Genomic DNA, 18022 nt, shown 5'->3' on the forward strand with positions numbered 1-18022 from the left:
GTCATGACTTGACGTGTGAGTGGGTAACATTTGTACTAATTATAATGCACCAAGGGTTTTAACCGGAGGCGTGCCGCGGTGCCACGGGTATAGTAGTCGGTCAGTCTGTTTGTTTGTCTGTCGTTCTGTGTATTCTGAGTCTGCTCACCTGGATGCGATAGCGCTGTGTTTGTACCATGGATAGCCTCAACACAACAAAGGTAGTAGTTTGATGCTAAAGCTTCGTTGTCGAATAAAAGCGAGCAAAAGCTAAGAAGCTAAGAAGTTGACGCGAGGCTGTGTAGACTACACTAAATCCCCGAGGGTTTGCACTTCAGTGCTCTAGTTATCAGAGTTTTGGTAGAGGTGGGATATTAGCGTTAAATAGCAAAGCTGTATGGCTCTGTAGCTAAATGCTACGAATAGCCACTTAGTGAGCTACCAAATAACGATGTAATCACTATTATTATGAAATCACCGCAGCCTCGGTGGAAGCACCAAACCTGAAGCTACTAGATGATAATTTACATTTCTGTGGGAAATGATTGACCATGATCGTTAAGGATTCAACAGTTGCTTGTACAAGCAAGTATGTAGACGCAAAGGTATAACTAATACTTAAACTATTACTTGATATTTCTGCTACATGTAATACCGTATAGCGGGTAATTTTCGTGAGGTAAATATTCGTTATTTTCGTGGGCAAGCTGACCTCCATGACATTTTAACGTAGGCGTGGCTTACCGGAATGCAGTTGCAGGTAACGAGACTAAACGAAATTTTTACTCACAAAAACCACCGTTTCTCGAGTTGAACGAATTTTTTACCCCACGAAACTTACCCGCTATACGGTAGTTAATTAAGATGACCTATAAGATGATCTATGAAAGGGTTTCATATACATATCTGGGATCTGTCATGTTCTACTTACCAAATGTGGCTACACTGAAACAGAGATTGCTATGAAGTGTCCACATTTGGAACAAAAATGGCCGAACATCAATAACGTGACCACCATGTGTTCAACACCACTTAAAAAACTGGGAGGAGATTCACTACGGCAAAGCATGTAAAAGAAAGTAGGATCTTACCCGCTAACATTATCAAAATTCTTGTTAATATAATTATAGCTATTATATCAGAAAATGAAACATCAAGAGTCAGTATAGTTATCGCTGGCTATAGCTAAAAGTTGTGCAGTCCATGGCCAGACACTACCGTATAGCGGGTATATTTCGAGGGTGTAAATGTTTGTGATTTTCGTGGATTAGGCATGTACCGCGAACATTTATAATTGCGAATTTAATGTCGCATGCATGCATGCTGCTAAAAGGCTGCTATTCCACGGAAATTAAATTTGCAGCAAATTTATAATTCATTAGCACAATAATTATTTGTAAAAAGTATGAGTTTTAAGGTTGAATGGAAAGTTTGGAGTCAGATAATAATATATAGATGAAAAAAGGGATTTAATGAGATTCATTTTGTTATACAATCCAAAGGCAAGTCGATGACAACTGAATTTTTTGGTCTTTGTATTTACTAAACCGTAATACCGTACAGCCATGCATATCCAAAAGGTGACTGTCTTGGGATGATAGACATGCCTTTTTATAAGCGGCAGAAAAATTTACCAGTTTTAATCGTATAAAACTGAAACACAGCTAATGTCTGCTGGTCTCTTAGATGACTATATCCTAGCCGAGTGCCTGATGTCGTTATTACTTCATCACTCTTGCACTAGCATCCATTCTCAATCTGTAGCTAAAAAGCCCACGAGCACTTATTGCAGGCTACCTGCTACCTCACGCAATGTTTGGGTCACGTGGTAAGACTGGTAGAAACACAAGCTGTAGCCCAGAGTCACCAGTCCTTTTTCTTCTGCCCCTGTCCAATCAGAGAAAAAGGAGTGGCTTGCCAGTCTATGTGGCACAAGGGTAGCAGTCGTTATAATAGCCGAGTTATTCTCGCACCAATTTCAATCTCTGCTATATACCTCGCAGATTTCTGTAACAAGCTCGCACCACTAACCTCAATAACCAAACCCCTCCCCTTTTACAAATAATAGTCAAAATGTGCTGAGAATTCTTGATGGTTTTCGACAGCCTCAAAGTACTCGTGGAACTGTAGGACGACATCTATAATTGTCAGAAAATAATGAGGTACTAACCAAACTGAGAAACGATTATGGTGATCCGACCTCCTCTGCTCATATAGATCATAATCCTTTTTGGAAAGTGTCGGGGGGAAAAATCTAAATACTGTGTCTAGTATCCCTCTTTAGCAAGGTGTGAGTACTCCTAGCCCGCTTCTGGCTACTTGCAGTACGTGTCTCTGTACATTGGAGCATCGAGGTGCCTATTTGTGCCTTTTGTCTATTTAATTTGAGCACTTGTGCTAAAACCTGATGGTGAATGACGCGTGTCCAGCCTCCTCTGATGCCTCATATTGTCTGCATGTAAATGTTTTTGGGTAAATAATCAATAAAATAGTAAATGAAGGATCAGTTGAGGGCATTCTTATTTTATTGATTGTAGTATAATTATGTGTCGTTATGGGATAAGGTTTTGTTTACCCTCTCCATCATGAAACGCCCAGATGCCTCGGAATCTAAATTGAAAGATATTACTAGGTGAAAAGAAGAAGTAGTGCAGTTCTGCAGTACTCTAGCTAGCAGCTGGGCATGTTGCACATTATGACAGTGCATAACATTGCGCAAGGACAGAATAAGCTGACCCAACAACAGCAATAGCTTAACTATGCACTCTGGCGTTTATTTTATCGTTGATATTGGCAAGTGAGTCGATGCAATAACCATGTCAAGGCGTCCTCACCAGTAGCAAAGCAGTTATAGTCTGTGAATTGGACAATCCTTTTTTGCCGAATATAGAGTGAACTTTTGGTATTCACTTTCTACTCATTCATTCCAAGTTCAACGGTCTAATTGTGAGTAAAGTAAAATTGTTCTGCTTCCCCTCCCATACCCACGCCCTGGTTGGCAGAGCAGCCACAACGGGCCTCACCATAGGTGCCAAATAGTTACTTCCTGCGCATGCTCAGTATGATCATAGATTGAAGAGAGAGGGATTGGCAACGCAGCACCATCCGTACGTGTTTCCCCATGGTTTTAATCGAGGCTCACTTCTAACGTGGAAATCTAAATATGAATAGTTCATGAAATTGTTTTTGCTGTCTGTGTGAAGTCTATGAGCTTATTTAAGCTTTCAAACCATAGTTATGGCTTTATTATCCCAGACAGTTCAGGAGCAGCAACCTTGAAAATCCGGGAAATTTCAAGTAAAATTAATAACACTTTCTGGGCAGGACACAGGACAGAGCCTCCAAATCCGGGACAGTTGGCACCTATGCATCACCCTTTTTAGCTGGGCGTGGTCTGGCCAACTTTTCTGACTGGTGACAGAGACACGCTTAGAATTTATACTGTGGTGTTGCAATACTCTGTAAGCATCATGAATAAACTGTGCAGATCTGTGGATATGAGTCATGAATATTGTTATTTACTGCAATTTGGTGATTTATACACACCAATCCGCCCCTGAGTATAATATTTCTCATAAATTTTAGTACTATAATAGCAGAGCATGTTTGGGCGAGCGAGCGATTTGTGTATTTGTCGTAGATAGTACAGTAGTGATAAAGTATAATGTGGTAAATGACAAGTGAACAAGTGATTGAGTAGTCTGATGTACTGGATTAGATACGACTTCCCTGTGCTAGCTGTACCCATCTTCAGTGGTCACAGTGTGGTTGTTCTGGTGTGGTCTTTGACTGTGGTGTAACACCTCAAGTTGACGTTCTTAGAGATTGTCTGGACTTATTGACGTTGTGAAGGTACATGGTCCTGCCTGTTGCCTGTTCCTAGCTCTTCCCTGTCGCTCTAGTCTTCAAAGCCTTTCTTCATAGCGTTGGTTGTTAGATTCATGATATGACTGATAGATAACGATCACAATTGCAACGTTTATCACTAGGTAGGGACTCACTTCGCTCGCCCCAATTTATATTCATGCACACCTGCATGTTATGACCTATTGCAACTCATTGATTTAATTTGATTCATAATTGATATATCTATATAAAAGAGCTTGTGGGAGTGTCTAAGCTAGTGAATTTTCTATTCTATAGCTAACAGTAGGATGTGGGTTCTTAGTCTTGTTTGTTTTGAGGCCTTGCTCATAGGCCTAGTGTTCTCTCAAGAATTACCGGCAGATGCTTGTGAAAGATTGACTGAAGGAGATCTGGGAACCAGGGAGTTGTCTCAAACTGGTTTGGTGCCTGCCGCTATCGTAGCAGATGGTGATGGCAGTGCTGTTGTCTTTGCCCGCCTGATTCCTGGTAGTATAAACATTGTGTGTGAAGCCCAGCACGAGATTCGAGACAGATACAGATACACATCAGTTCTCTTTTCTTATGCCTGTTCTAGTGGTGCCATGGAATGTGATAATTCTACAATCACAGCCCAACTAACTTTGAGCTGTGTGGGTCGTGCCTGGTCTCTCAGTGTCCAGAACACTGATGCTTCTCCCCTAACACTAGCACCTTTGGCCACTGCTTCAACTTCACTAGCCTCTGCTTGTTCATTGTGCATTCCTCCAACCGCTACTAGTATTGTTAGCGGTTTTGGTTTGGTGGTTTCAAACGTTACCCATTGTGTTGGTAAGTACCTGTCATTTACCAGTGCAAGCTTTTAATATGAACTGTTTTAATAGAATGTGAAAACTGTACTGTTGGTCTTGGACGCTGCTTTGGCGCAGATTTTACTGACCAGACTTGTTGCAACTACTTTAACGAGAGTAGTTGTGTTGAAAACTGCCCTACAGGTCAGGTACCTGGTTCCAACTTTGTATGTGGTGGTGAGTTTGATTGACATGAGCCATTTGTCAAAATTATTATTGTTGGGATTAACGTTTTTAGCTGAATGTTCGACACTGAATGATGCAAACGGAGAGTTTTCGTATAGTGATGCTACAGGCATTGGTAGTGTGGCCACTCTTACGTGTAATAACGGTTTTCAAGCTAACAACTCACCAGCTACGTGTACCCAATCGGGTCAATCTGCTGACTGGAGGACTACCGCACCAAATTGCACACGTAAGTAGTGTGTATGTAGTGTGTATGCATGTTACTGCTATTTATTACGTCCATTGTTTCCCCAGCTCTCTGTGATCTGTTGCCTGTATTGGTTAATGGAAACATTTCCTACACTAATCCCCCTGGCGAACTTGAAGCTGGCACCGAAGCAAATTACAACTGCGACCTAGGATTCCTGATAGATCCTGAGAATGGAAATACTAGAACATGTCTGACTGGTGGAACGTGGTCGGGCACTAGCCCAACATGCCGTGAGTCTACTGCACGTGTTTTGTAAAGCGGTGGTATTTGGTAGTTGATTTGTTGTGCATGCTATAGTTATTATCACCACTATATATAATAAATTTTTCGTATAATATTTGGTCTTTCACATGCATGCAGAGGCAGCTCCATCGATCTCATGTGACACTGGCTGTATCATCGGACTCGCAGTAGGAATACCATTATTGATCATTTTGATTGCACTGGTAGTTGTGCTTGTTACTGTCTTTTGTGTGAGCAGTAACAAGAAGAAAGGAGTTGTATAAAACACACAATATTGTAACTCAAGATATAATTATATAGCTATAGTTTATATTAGCATGAGAGTGCAGCAGTTCTAGTTTTAGATGGTTTTTACACACTCAATGTAGAATGTGCTGTACATGTGATTACTCTATAGAGTCATGGACAGGTGAATATGATCTGTAAACATCCTTGCTAAAAACCAATAACAGATGAATCTGTTTAATTAGGCACAGCTACACATAGAGCATGCAAGCTGGTAATGTACTGTGTGATGCATGTAATTATTTTTGTAGCTATAATAATTCATTTTATAGTAGTAGTATATAAATAATAATACCTATAAGGGTATTTATATAAATATAAATATAAATACCCTTATACTCTTGCACCTTTCAAGAGTATAAAGTATTGGAGGAAAGTCACTAGACTCAAAGTATTGCTTTTCACGTATGACCGAATTAGTTGTCAAAGAGAAAGTGATTTGAAAATGATGATTCCACCAGAATCTCTCATGTGTCCATTTGATTGGAAGGTTCACAATTACGAGCTCTTGTAGCACCTATAGCTACCAAGCAGTTTCTATGGGTGAAGTTCATCTGAAGTAACTGGCCAACATCACACTTGTACTCAGAGATTGCTTCTTTTGAAAACCTAACAAATGAATATGTGTGTGTTTGTACGTGCCAACAATTACAAAGTGCACAGAGATTGTATTTGGCATTTGCAAATCCTTATGGGAAGGCACATATAATTATGGGTACATAAACATGTTGACTTGGTGAATAACAGACTAAATCAATTATGCTGTAACCAACAGCATAGTTTACAAGAATTCCCCAAGTTCCAGGAATCGATATTCATTGGCATAACTAGACATAATTATGCATGACAGCAGTTATAGGCTTTCTGATCGGAAAGTCAACACTTACACTTGCTGATTCAGCTGTTCAAAGGACTTCATATTCCAGATTCTGATCTGGTTGTCATGGCTACTTGAAGCCAACATAGCATTATCAGCACTGAACACCAGAGACGAGACGGGACATTTTCTAGCCGTGGGCGTGGGTTTAGGGCAATCGCTGATCATACTTCCTGAGCCAAGGTCCCAGACTTTTAGTTCTCCACTTTCGTCTGAAAGGGAATAATATCGAGGGCGTATAAAGTTACTGTTGATACTGGTCTTACACGTATCACAAATTCAACACATTTTAGAGGAAGCCAATAAAATCTGCATGTTTGAAAACACACACTGACACTCTTTATGCTTCTGACAGTGATTGGTTGTGAGTAATTATTAATACTGGGGTGACCTAATTGAGGTGTCACTATTACAGCTGTAAACACAACCATGCATCGCAAACCACCTACACTGACAAGCCAATGCACTAGGCACACACTTTGAACTATACTGTATAGGGGGTATGTTTCGAGGGTATAAACTTACGCTGATCAAGCATGTACCACGAACATTTATACCCAGGAATTTAATATCACATGCTGCAAAAGGCTACCATTCCACGAAAATTAAATCTGCGAAAACGTTTTTAACATCCTTTCCGTGAAAGTTCATAGGTGAGGGTCTGGTATCAATAAGATCCACATAGCTGACTATTCAAAACAACAATAGCAACTATTTAGCAACTACATGTACTCACCTCCACTGACCAGCTGCTTGCCATTGGGAGAGAAAGCCAGGGATGTAATGGGTGACTTGCCACCTGACATCAGCCGAACACAGGTGCCACTCTGAATGTCCCAAAGTCGACATGTGCAATCACGTGATCCCGTTGCCAAGTACTTACCATTGCAGTGAAACCTAGAAATCTGTGGGAGCCACAACACAAATACAACAAATTAATGTCATACAATCATAAACTTTGTACAGTACTTTCACTAGGTGTACCAGGAGCCCATAAAGAGAAGGAGCGGCTAACTACGGGGATCACATCTCGTAAGTGATTATGACCGCATTTCCATATATGCAGGGTCACTAAGTGGTTGAATCCCTACACGTGTTATACGCAATGCAGGGATGCGGTTTGCAAGCACTTAGTCGCTTCCATACAATGCGGTTTGCAAGCACTTAGTCGCTTCCATACAATGCGGTTTGCAAGCACTTAGTCGCTTCCATACAAGGAAGTGCGGTTTCACCGGCAATTACGAGATGTGATTCCTGAGTGTACGTTGAAGTTAGCCGCTCCTTCTCTTTATGGGCTCCTGGGTGTACGTAGCTCTGGTAAGTTTTTAGGGCAGCAATAAACTCACATCGACACTAGCTGCGTGTCCAGCAAACACTCTGAGAGGAAACACCTGGTCAGTGCTCCAGAGTCGAGCCGTCCTGTCTAGCGATGACGAGACAAAGTACACGTCTACCGGACTGCGAGGAATGTAGGAATTAAAAGAAGATGTGCATGCATGTAGAGAATGATGTGTATATGACAACACCAACAGAATCAACATGAATTTTTCAAATAACATCCCACTTGTTTATATAATATATAATTTCACTCTGGCTTTGGAATTAGTGTCTTTGCAACATTAAAACTTGTACACAAATGTGACTCACCTAAATGCCACGTCCCAGACTGGGTAGGTGTGGCCTCTATAAGACACCGTAGAGCATCGCGTGGGCGTGTCCCATAGTCTGATGGTACAGTCTTCCGAGCAAGAGAGAAGGTACTGCCCACTTGAGTCAAAGGTCACACCATACACTGAACCTTGATGACCACGAAGGATATGGTGATCAGACTGCAATTTGATTGGGTGATTACAGGCCATGTGACTTAATTCTGTTGGTAACCGAGACCACAGATGCACCGATGAGTCAGCAAATCCACAAGCATAGATGTCAGAAAAAAGAGAGAGGCAAGCACAGTGAACACTGCAAGACATGGAAGAGTACAAAACGTAATAAGCTGTTTGGTTCATATGCTCATTTAAGATTCAAGCAGTGCTCAAACTCAAATAGATACTGTATTAGTGGCGAGGGAGGCAATTGAAGTATGTTTGGCGATGTTCATGCAATTTGATGATCATGTTCATGTCAATATGTATCACATGCGATTATTGGCCCTGACCTTGATTCGCCAAATTACTTTGTCACTAAATTTACCCGGGTATACTATAATGTGTGCAACAGGTTCATTATTCTAAACAAAGATTATAACCGCACACAGTACAATACCGTAAGACCTCGATTTAAAGCGGCACTTTTTAATAATTGTCAACGCAGCTGTCGCTATTTTTAGAGATCAAAAAATTGCTGGAGCAAATAAATTTTCTACTTGCACCAGGCCCTGATAAATTATGCTTGGAATAATTTTAGCACAATGTCCATTTTTGGTAAAGATCATTACATTAAGTTTTGCATAACGACGTTTTCATGGCAAAAAATGCTGAAGTTGAGGATCAGTTCAAGTCAGCAAGATAACACTGAGAATCATGGTTATATTAATTATGTCGTGTCTCAGTTGTGTGCTGTGTTTATGTCTACGTCTTAATTTTGTCTATAATTATTATGTTGCATTTTGGATCTTTTATGAGAATAATAGGCACATTTTTTCAAGAATTTGAATAATGGGTGAAAAAAAGAATAATTTATCAGGGCCTATCAATCACCCATTTAATATTTGGAACCCACATTTTCTCCCACTTGTGTTCGAAATCCTAAAATTGGATTATAGCGTTCACCTGTTACTGGGTGGGGAGAGCACTGTGTAGAGGGCCAGTGACGGAGGAGAGGGGGAGAGTTGCTGGGAGCACACAGCCAGCCTCTCACGAAGCTCAGCACGAGATGTCGAGCTGTAACAAATTACAGGTATTTGTGTACATGTACATGATGCAAGAGAAACATACATAGTGGTACATGAACATTGTAGGTCAGCATAAGATGTCGAGCTGTAAAAAACTGTACAAGCATTAATTTTGTGTACATGTACAAGTGAAACATACGTAGTGATAAATGAGCATGTATGTACAGTGCATCCAGTTTAAAGAGTAAATTACATGTACCACATATTTGTGAGTTGTTGTATACTGTATTCCCCCGCTAAATTTGCATTCAGGTACTAGTTGTATGATTGAGTGTCCATAGCTGTCCATAGCCGGCAATGTTTACATAATTTAAATAACGCTCGACCTTTTTTTTTAGCAAAATGTTCTTAAAAAGCACCCTCTACTTACAAACAAAATAAAATCCTGTATGACACCCTGTACAGAGTATGTTATAATTATTTAATCCTAAACTAACTGCCTAGTCATCATCCTTATCATCTAACTTGCCACCATAGGCCTGGCCCCAAATTTTGCCTATTAGGCTATTCTTTAATTTGGCCTACCAGCTATACGGTATACATGTGCATGTTGACAATAAACATGTAACCTCAAAATCACCTGTCATTTTCCTCACTGGTGAAGACTGAAGACAAACTGTCCAAGTCAATGATACCAGTCGAGCTGATCTTACCGAAAGTAGATTTAACAACATCATCCCTAGACGGCAACATTCGCAGCTCTCTTCGTGCTGAAGGTTTTCCCTGAGGGACGAGAAAAAAATTACTTGTGCATTTATTATACACACTCGCAAGGCTGCTGCAAACAGTACAGTCACAATACAAGTACGTACAGTGTATATACATACTTTGATTGTTGGTCCAGTCTCAAGCTGAGGAATTTTTGGTTTGACAAAGATGAGCGAGTGACCACCTTTCTTCTGCTCAGTTTTCCCTGCGACCTCAGCATTGCTGATTGCAGTGTTCCCATAAACTGTGGCAGATCAAGTCATTAAATAATGAGTTTTTGAACAATATTGTCTGTTTCGTATACAAGTCTTCTAGGGATTCAACCTAATTCTGTGCAAATGTAGCAGAATTATTAATACAGAGGCAAGTACATGTATAGTACATGTATTGACTACAGTACACGTACAATACAGGCTGGAAAACTATACAGTGCATTTGTAGACTCAGTGAGACTCACCATCAATAGCTAGGTATCGCTGGACCAAACTGAGCAATCCTGGAGTTTCACATACCTGGGCAAAAAGTGGACAGGTATAATTATTTATGAGCACAGTACATTATATTTGCACTATGCTTACTTGCGTAAAAATGATAAGTGGTAAATTGAGCAGGTGTGCATGCTTAAAAGTTTAAAAATGGAGGCACCGCCCAGGTATAGTTACACATACATGTGTCACCTGTAGGAACTGCATAAGCAACTGGAAAGTTGAATTGGACATTTTGAGAAAGAACTTTTGGTTTCTGAATTTCTTTACGAGCGAACTGGTGCTCACTTGCTCGGCAGACACTACTTCGCTCAGTTCCTGTAGCTCTGACTGGTGGGTGGGACCTATTACCATGGAGAACTTGTCCAGAAACGATTCAGCTATAAAAATAGGGAGAATACATCTAATAAATGCGAGACATACATGTAGACTAAGGCAACGAAAGTTACAGTATGCATATAGAGGGGACAACATGCTGTGTCTTCTGTTACTAACCTACAGGGTGTATATGCTTCACAGCACATAGGGAAGCGTAGAAAGTAGATAGTTTGAAGATGCTATTATTCATGTATGTACCTATTCCTGAGTGCCCTCCGGCAATAAGGTCCAGGTAAACATGAACAAACACTGGGTAGAGGACCTGAGTCAGCTCCACCTTGTGAGCTGCATTGCAATCCATACAGAATTGACTCAGCCTGCAGAGTAGTATGGACATGAACACTGAGTAACACTGGCAGGCCACAGTACTTATATATGTACACTGAATGTGACCTTACTACAAATGTATGTACGACACAAAAAGACAAAAAAATGTATGCTAAACTTCCCCAATACAGACTCAGGTTGCGTACCTTTCAAAACTCTCCACACTGTCCATAGGTTCTGTATCTCTGCCAAATGAACAATAATAATAATATTACATTTACAACATACACTGCACTTTTGTGCTTAACACAATGCAGGTATCGTTTAGCTCTAAGTAAACCCAAGCAGAGTGCATCAATCTGCCATGATATATCAGTATCATGACGGTTTACCACAATGTCAGCTGCATCTGAGGCCATGGTAGACCAGTAACATGACGATTTAACAATGTCAGCTGCATCTGGGGCCATGATAGACTGATGGTTTACCACAACGTCAGCTGGATCTGAGGCCATGATAGACCAGTAACATGACGGTTTACCACAACGTCAGCTGCATCTGAGGCCATGGTAGACCAGTAACATGACGATTTAACAATGTCAGCTGCATCTGGGGCCATGATAGACCAGTAACATGACGGTTTACCACAACGTCAGCTGCATCTGAGGCCATGATAGACCAGTAACATGACGGTTTACCACAACGTCAGCTGCATCTGAGGCCATGGTAGACCAGTAACATGACGATTTAACAATGTCAGCTGCATCTGAGACCATGATAGACCAGTAACATGACGGTTTACCACAACGTCAGCTGCATCTGGGGCCATGATAGACCAGTAACATGACAGTTTATCACAATGTCAGCTGCATCTGAGGCCATGATAGACTGATGGTTTACCACAACGTCAGCTGCATAAAGCCAGCTGCATCTAGGGCCATGATAGGCCAGTAATGCAAACTAATGCCCCACCCCCCTACCGGGGATAGGTGGGGATTAGACCAATCATAATTATGATCTATTCTCCCTACCTTTGGGTATGTATTTGGTCTAATCCCCTGGTATTCCTAGTACAACATGGGGGTTCTGTGAGGATTAGACATCTAAGTCCCCTAGGTAGGGAAGCAATTTCAAGTATAATCTCTAATCCACACCTATCCCCGGTAGGGGGGGGGTGGAGCATTACTTGGACAAGTGCGTAACATGACGATTTAACAATGTCAGCTGCATCTAGGGCCATGAGATTAGACCAGTAACAGCCGGTTTACCACAATGTCAGCTGCATCTAGGGCCATGAGATTAGACCAGTAACAGCCGGTTTACCACAATGTCAGCTGCATCTAGGGCCGTGATAGACTAGTAACAGCCGGTTTACCACAATGCTAGCTGTATCTAGGGCCGTGATAGACTAGTAACAGCCGGTTTACCACAATGTCAGCTTACACAGTGCAAAGGGCAGTGACACTGGTGTCAGTAGTAGCCTCCATCTCCACTGAACTATTGATAAGTAGCTCCTTAAGAGAATTAGTCCCACCCACTCCTTGCTTCAGCATCACAGGATCATGCTACAAAAGGTACTTCTATTAATATTGCATATTGTGCTATTTAATAGTGACTGGAGAGTGTACAGCAATTAATCCTGTATCACATCCGGTCCAGTAATTGCACGTTGTCATTGCATTGACAGTGTGCAATTACCTGTCAAGTAATTGCACACTGTTGATGACAACGTATTGTTTTCGAATAACGGCCCGGCCGCGGCTGAAAAAATGCTGAGAACTTCAGGGATATAGCACGAGTAACAAGCAATGGCAAGGCTACTAATTGCACGAGGTGTAATCCCATATTGCATTCTTATACTATAAGTGGGTAGCATTGCGTCCTAGATAATAGAGTGCACCTAGTATAATTAATAGTGTGGTTATTGATTTCTAGTCGTGTATAGTGAAGTTCTCTGCAGTTTTTTTATTATCATTTTCAGCCACGGCCGTTATTCGAAAACAATACGTTGTCATTGACAACGTACAATTACTTGACATTGCACATTGTCAATAACGACATGCAATTATTGAACCGGATGTGATACGGGATTAATTGCTCTACACTCTCCAGTCAATAGCACATCATACGATTATCGTAAATGAAGCGCACCGCTTTTTATTTTCGACGCTAGTGAATGCAAAACAAGTAGCAAATTAATTTATATGGTCCTATATGGGAGAAATTTCCAAGTAGCACATAATTAAAAGGGGGCCTTAATTTCGAAGATTTACGGTCCTCACCCAAGAATAATTTTTGCTCTCTAACGTTCTCCTGACAGTGTTGAGAAGCTGATCCCCTCTGTTGTCAGATCTAACATATCTCTCAGTACTGGTCATCTCAGTGGGTGTATTATGGTCACCTTAATGCTCTAAGGAGCCAGCAAAAGGAGTCTTTTCAACTGCAACTATGCTTTCCATTTGAAGCTCACCACATATTAATTCCAAATAAAGCCAACCGTTAGAATCCCTCCCAAAATCTCTGCGCTAACTCGCCACGACTCGCCACGTGGTCGACTTTTCACAAAAAGAATGCTGAGGAAGGGTCATTTCTTTTCAAAAATGGCATCCCCTTTAGCTGAAACACTCATGGGTGCAAATCCCACCAGTAACGAGCCCCAGAAACGTCCGGGAGTAGCTGCTATAAAATCAGAGTGAGTGTACACAAACGTAATTGATTTTATATAAAATAATGATTACTAGTGTCTATTTTTCAGATATGTTGTCAAGCCATCAGGCGAGCCCAAAAGTACTGAAGCAGGTTCTGCTGATGACACAGGTTCTGAGCAACCCCCTCCAGCCAAGAAAAGAAGGCGTGGTCAAAACAAGCACCGCCCTCGTCCGGCTATGCTAGCTACTTCTGACATGCTTTGCTCACACCTGTACTCCCCTAATGAAGATTCCACAACCAAATGCCCTTTCGGAGACAGGTGTAGATACATGCATGACCTCCAGAGCTTTATGAATGCCAAGCCTCCTGATATCAGTGAGAATTGTTACCTCTTCAAGTCATATGGAAAATGTCCATATGGCGTAGCTTGTCGATATGGAGCTAAACATTTGACTGTCGATCTCAAAAACATTGTCAATGAAGATATATACGATTCTACGAGAGCAAAGAGTACATTCAACGTTCTGTCTAAAGTGCTGCAAGAACAATTGCGGAAAAGAACATTTGAGTTTGTGAGGAGTGAAGCACATCTAGGTCGAATTAAACAGCCTGTGAGCAAGGAAACCACTGACTCAACACATGTTAATAACTTGCAGAGTGCACAGTTAGTAGAAGGTGTACCTGCTCAAGAGGATTGTGTTGCAGCTCGTTGTACTGTATCTGAGGATGTACCGCTGGGTGGAAAGACTGATGAGGGGGTAATTAAACTGAGACCAGATGAAAAGAAAAAGGTTTGGCCGTGTAATTATTGCATGTACCGTTGGTTATACATCGTATTTATAAGTAATTAGTAATTATATATGTACGTGTATGTAGATTGCATGTAAAGTACTATATTGAGATTCTACTCTCTTACAGTTTGACATAAGAGGAAAGCTCTATCTTGCTCCGTTGACAACGGTTAGTGTTTTTTCTGCGTGGATATACAAGTTTCTGATTAGTGCTCCAAACTTTCACATGTACAATGTAGCTTTCTGATATTTCTTGCAGGTGGGTAATCTTCCGTTCAGGCGTGTCTGTAAAGAACTTGGTGCTGATGTAACTTGTGGTGAAATGGCAATGGCAACCAAATTATTGCAGGTATAAAAAAAGTGTAGGTTGTAGAATGTTTGTGCCTCAATGCACATGATATTGTAGTAGTTTTATAGACTTTGATACTGTCTTATCGTTCACTTATTTTGTACCCCTCATAGGGTCAGCAGAGTGAGTGGGCTCTTATTAAGAGACACGAGTCGGAGGACTTGTTTGGTGTGCAAGTATGTGGGGCTCACATTGACACGATGACACGATGTGCCGAGCTCATCAATTCTCAGGCTAACGTAGACTTTGTTGACATCAACATTGGCTGTCCCATCGACATAGTCTTCAAAAAGGTGACTATTTAAGACGAGAAGTTTTTAAATGGTAGTGAGTTGCATTAGTATGGTCTACAATCAAAAACCATGCCTGTATATAACAACCAATTTTTTTCACAATGTACATCTACTTGCAATAATTATATATGCCTTGTTGTGCGCATGCGCAAGCGATGTATACAGTAGTGTTTATGTGTCTGTGTAGACTGCTACAGGACCAAGGATCAACAAGTGCAAGATTTTCTATAGGCTTCTAGTAACGTTTTCTTAGATGTTTTGTTCTGGCTAGTTTTTGCTTACATGGAGTGTTGCTATTACTTAGTAGTTAACTCTGCACTAGAACGCTAGCAGCAAGAGTGAGAAGAGAGAGAGCTTTAAGGCTCTACTGGTGCAGCAGCCATTACTTTTTGACTTAGTCACTTTTGACATCCTTTTTAGCAACAATCATTGTCAATCATTTCCCCACATAAAATTACTGAATTATGTTATGTAGATTTGACACATCCACCGAGGCATTAGCACCCGCGGTGCTTTCGTGCTCTGTGTCGCTTTTTCTCATGCATACTGTACACTTTGGTATCGTTTTGTAATGTAAATATGTGACTCTAAATTAAATGTTCACCAGAGTACTTTAATTGTTTTTCCTCAGGGTGCTGGCTCTGCTCTAATGGGCCGGGCCACACGGTTTGAGGGTATAGTGCGAGGTATGACTGAGGTATTAGACTTCCCTCTGACAGTGAAGATGAGAACTGGCATCTACAGCAAGACTTCAACCGCACATAAACTTATTCCTAAGCTCAGAGATGGAGGAGTGTCTCTTGTGACGGTGAGTGTGGTTGTCTAAGGGAATACTAGCCACTGGATTGGATTATTGAGTTCGATTGTTTCTTAGCTCCATGGTCGGTCTCGTGAGCAGCGCTATACCAAGATGGCTGACTGGGAGTACATCAACAGCTGTGCCCTTGCTGCCAGTCCCATGCCCCTGTTCGGTGAATAGTGAAGATGCTATACGTACAATTGGCTCATTTACTGTGCCTGTATACCCTTAGGCAATGGAGATATTCTTTCGTTTGAAGACTACAATCAACAAGTGGCAGGTGGAAACATTGCTGGGACCATGATTGCAAGGTGAAGATTAATTCTGTATGTACCATTGAAACCAGGACGCAACTACAATTTCATGCAATACTTTACAGAGGAGCGCTGATCAAACCGTGGATATTCACTGAGATCAAGGAACAGAGGCACTGGGATATTTCCTCATCAGAGCGTCTAGATATTCTCAGACGTTACGTGAACTATGGTCTTGAGCACTGGGGCTCAGATACACAGGTGGGATAGCACCTATTGTGACTGTATGGGAGGTATTAATGCATTTGTATACTAGGGTGTGGAGAATACTAGGAAGTTTCTGATGGAATGGCTCAGCTTTTTGTACAGGTGAGCATGTTTGATAAGATTGTGTTGGAATACTTAATACTTGATGATCTATAGTTCAGTTACATATTGATTCTGTCGTAGGTATATTCCTGTGGGTGTATTGGAGACAGTGCCACAACGAATCAATGAGCGACCACCAACGTTTGTTGGTCGTGATGAGCTTGAAACCCTGATGGCTTCCAGCAATTGTCAAGATTGGATCAAAATCAGGTGACTCTGCATGAATTAATATTTATTCTGGAGTGTGTATTTAAATTTATGTGTGCCGTTGAATACAATGTATGCTATGTAGTACGTGTACATGTATGTAGTGGTGGGCAGATGATGATAGATGAGTCTGATGGGGTAACACACAGTGCAGTGTGGCCCCTTGCCTGTCAATCTTGATGAGTGTCCTGCAGATATGGCTCTCATTGTAAAGACAGGCATAGATTGATACGAGTGTGCTTGACTATAATAATAAAGTGTAGCGTACTTGAAAATGTGTGCGCTATCAAACAGTCAACAATCGGACATCAAGTTTTGTTTAATAATCACATGATTGATTCTTTAGTAACCTGATGCTCACCTACTTACTCATACATGTATACGTACATGCATTCATGTAGCCTCCATTGCAACCATCTCCATTGTACGTCATGTATGCTGGATATAGATGTTATATATTATGTTTTGTTTCTGCAGTGAGATACTATTGGGCCCAGTCCCTCAGTCCTTCTCCTTCATGCCCAAGCACAAGGCAAACTCGTACAGCTAGATGAGTGACTGTATACAGACTTAATTGCTTTGTCACGATGATTGTGCAATGAAAATTCTTCCAAGCAGAACAATTCACATAATAATATTATAGGTACAATGTGTAATTACTGGTACATAAAATAAAATAAGAAGCTGTTTGAAAATACAACAGTCATAATTTGTAAGTGTGTTACACATCAAACATTTCTGTTCACGGTGCTAATAATTATGACCAATTTGAAGTGTTTAGCTTCATGATTAAACTCCTGACTTAGCCTATAATTATATGTATTATGCATATACAACTTGTAATTAGTTTGTACTAAGAAACAGAGAGAGAGTTACTGTATTCTTGGAGACAATGCCTTCATTAATATAGATTCACATATAATTATAGGTACAACGTGTAAATTACTGGTACATAAAATAATAATGACCAAATATTAATATCTCTGTAGAAGCTATTTGAAAATACAATAGTCAAAATTTATATTAAAGTGTGTTACATTTTATTTGCAGAACAATTCTGTTGTTC

General features: G+C 40.8%; 3 protein-coding genes across 4 annotated transcripts; 2 read left to right on the plus strand and 1 right to left on the minus strand.

Annotated features, from left to right (window-relative positions):
• Positions 1–4038: 4038 nt before the first annotated feature.
• Positions 4039–5783, plus strand: LOC135331922 (E-selectin-like). The gene is made up of 5 exons (XM_064527221.1): positions 4039–4653; positions 4707–4850; positions 4912–5088; positions 5154–5339; positions 5470–5783. Exons 1-5 carry the CDS (start codon positions 4134–4136, stop codon positions 5613–5615), a joined length of 1173 nt encoding a protein of 390 aa, XP_064383291.1. The 5' UTR covers positions 4039–4133; the 3' UTR covers positions 5616–5783.
• Positions 4706–13668, minus strand: LOC135331890 (transcription initiation factor TFIID subunit 5-like). The gene is made up of 14 exons (XM_064527172.1): positions 13528–13668; positions 12689–12810; positions 11452–11490; positions 11177–11295; positions 10793–10980; positions 10573–10627; positions 10235–10359; positions 9988–10130; positions 9286–9396; positions 8162–8476; positions 7861–7972; positions 7251–7419; positions 6525–6726; positions 4706–6246 (listed from the first exon to the last, which is right to left on the minus strand). The coding sequence occupies exons 1-14, from the start codon at positions 13621–13623 to the stop codon at positions 6105–6107; spliced, it is 1938 nt and encodes a 645-aa protein (XP_064383242.1). The 5' UTR covers positions 13624–13668; the 3' UTR covers positions 4706–6104.
• A 97-nt stretch (positions 13669–13765) lies between these two features.
• Positions 13766–17656, plus strand: LOC135331893 (tRNA-dihydrouridine(47) synthase [NAD(P)(+)]-like). 2 transcript variants are annotated; one of them, XM_064527176.1, is made up of 12 exons: positions 13766–13937; positions 13987–14685; positions 14813–14854; positions 14945–15034; positions 15148–15327; positions 15959–16135; positions 16202–16298; positions 16359–16437; positions 16506–16641; positions 16697–16749; positions 16831–16959; positions 17434–17656. In XM_064527176.1, exons 2-12 carry the CDS (start codon positions 14131–14133, stop codon positions 17504–17506), a joined length of 1611 nt encoding a protein of 536 aa, XP_064383246.1. In that variant the 5' UTR covers positions 13766–13937; positions 13987–14130; the 3' UTR covers positions 17507–17656. The 2 variants fall into 2 exon arrangements, with proteins under 2 accessions (XP_064383246.1, XP_064383245.1); XM_064527175.1 differs by having other exon boundaries at positions 13800–13937; positions 14001–14685.
• Positions 17657–18022: the final 366 nt, after the last annotated feature.

The sequence above is a fragment of the Halichondria panicea genome, chromosome 2 (genome assembly GCF_963675165.1).
Source record: "Halichondria panicea chromosome 2, odHalPani1.1, whole genome shotgun sequence".
NCBI lineage: Eukaryota > Metazoa > Porifera > Demospongiae > Suberitida > Halichondriidae > Halichondria > Halichondria panicea.